This window comes from Condylura cristata, unplaced genomic scaffold, assembly GCF_000260355.1.
Source record: "Condylura cristata isolate star-nosed mole 26May11 unplaced genomic scaffold, ConCri1.0 scaffold00101, whole genome shotgun sequence".
Lineage (NCBI taxonomy): Eukaryota > Metazoa > Chordata > Mammalia > Eulipotyphla > Talpidae > Condylura > Condylura cristata.
The window spans coordinates 8509-9589 of NW_004567202.1; the positions used below are offsets into that span (position 1 = coordinate 8509).

Sequence of the window (1081 nt, forward strand, 5' to 3'; positions counted from 1 at the left end):
TGCTCTCTGGGTGCCCCTGGTGCCTCCTGGTGCCTCTGGGTGCCTCCTGGTGCCCTCTGGGTGCCTCCTGGTGTCCTCTGGGTGCCTCCTGGTGCCCTCTGGGTGCCCCTGGTGCCTCCTGGTGCCCCCTGGGTGCCTCCTTGTGACCCCTGGTATCTCCTGGTGCTTCCTGGGTGCATCCTGATGTCCCCTGGGTGCCCCCAGTGCCCACTGGGAGCCTTCTGGGTGCCCCTGGTGCCCGCTGGGTGCCTCCTGGTGCCCTCTGGGTGCCCCCGGTGCCTCCTGGTGCTCTCTGGGTGCCTCCTGGTGCCCCCTGGGTGCCTGCTGTAGCCCCCTGGGTGCCTCCTGGTGACCCCTGGTACCTCCTGGTGCTTCCTGGGTGCATCCTGATGTCTCCTGGGTGCCCCCAGTGCCCACTGGGAGCCTCCTGGGTGCCTCCTGGGGCCCCTGGGCCTCGCTATCCTCCGCCCCAGACATGAGCCAGCTAGGCCTGGTGTGATGCCTGCTAAGAGTGGCATGGAGTGGCTCCCCCACGCTCCCGTGTCTGCTTGTCCAGGCCAGGGCGCCTGTGAGGCCCAGCAGGGTCTGCCCCGTGGGCACCTCCACCCCTCGCGCCCCTCCACAGGACGTCTGCTCTCTACAAATGTCCATTCTGCGAGGCAAAGGCCCCCTCAGCAGTGAATCCGCTGTCCTGATCCCTGCTCTGTGTCTGGGGCGCCCTCCCGCCTGCACCCCGGCTCTGTGTGCATAAATGCATAAATCTCCTTAAGAGCCTCAAAACGAGGTGCGCACCAAACAGGAGCAGAGTGAAGCCAAGGGGCTGGGGCACCGCCTCCGCAGCCATGGCCGGACCCCACGCAGGGACACCACTGGCCCACAGCCAACACCGGCGACGCGCGGCTCGGGAGGGTGGAGGCCACTCGGACACCCTGCCGGACACCTGCGGAGACGCCCGGCGACAGGGACGAGGGCGCGGAGGTGAGCTCGAGCGTGACTGCGGAAAGCAGCCCTGTGGCGAGTGTAACGCGGCCGCAGGCCAGAGCCCAGGGGGCCCGCAGGAGGAGGACACGCGGCCACGGAG

General features: G+C 68.6%; 1 protein-coding gene across 1 annotated transcript in view; it reads right to left on the bottom strand.

The window, feature by feature from the left end:
- Window positions 1-844, bottom strand: part of LOC101629504 (formimidoyltransferase-cyclodeaminase-like) — a gene marked incomplete at its 3' end in the record, with an annotated part of 6311 nt that extends 5467 nt beyond the window's left edge. Inside the window, exon 1 of the mRNA XM_012734919.1 lies at window positions 793-844. Coding sequence (XP_012590373.1) covers window positions 793-844 — 52 coding nt within the window. The remainder of the gene's footprint in view (window positions 1-792) is intronic.
- Window positions 845-1081: the final 237 nt, after the last annotated feature.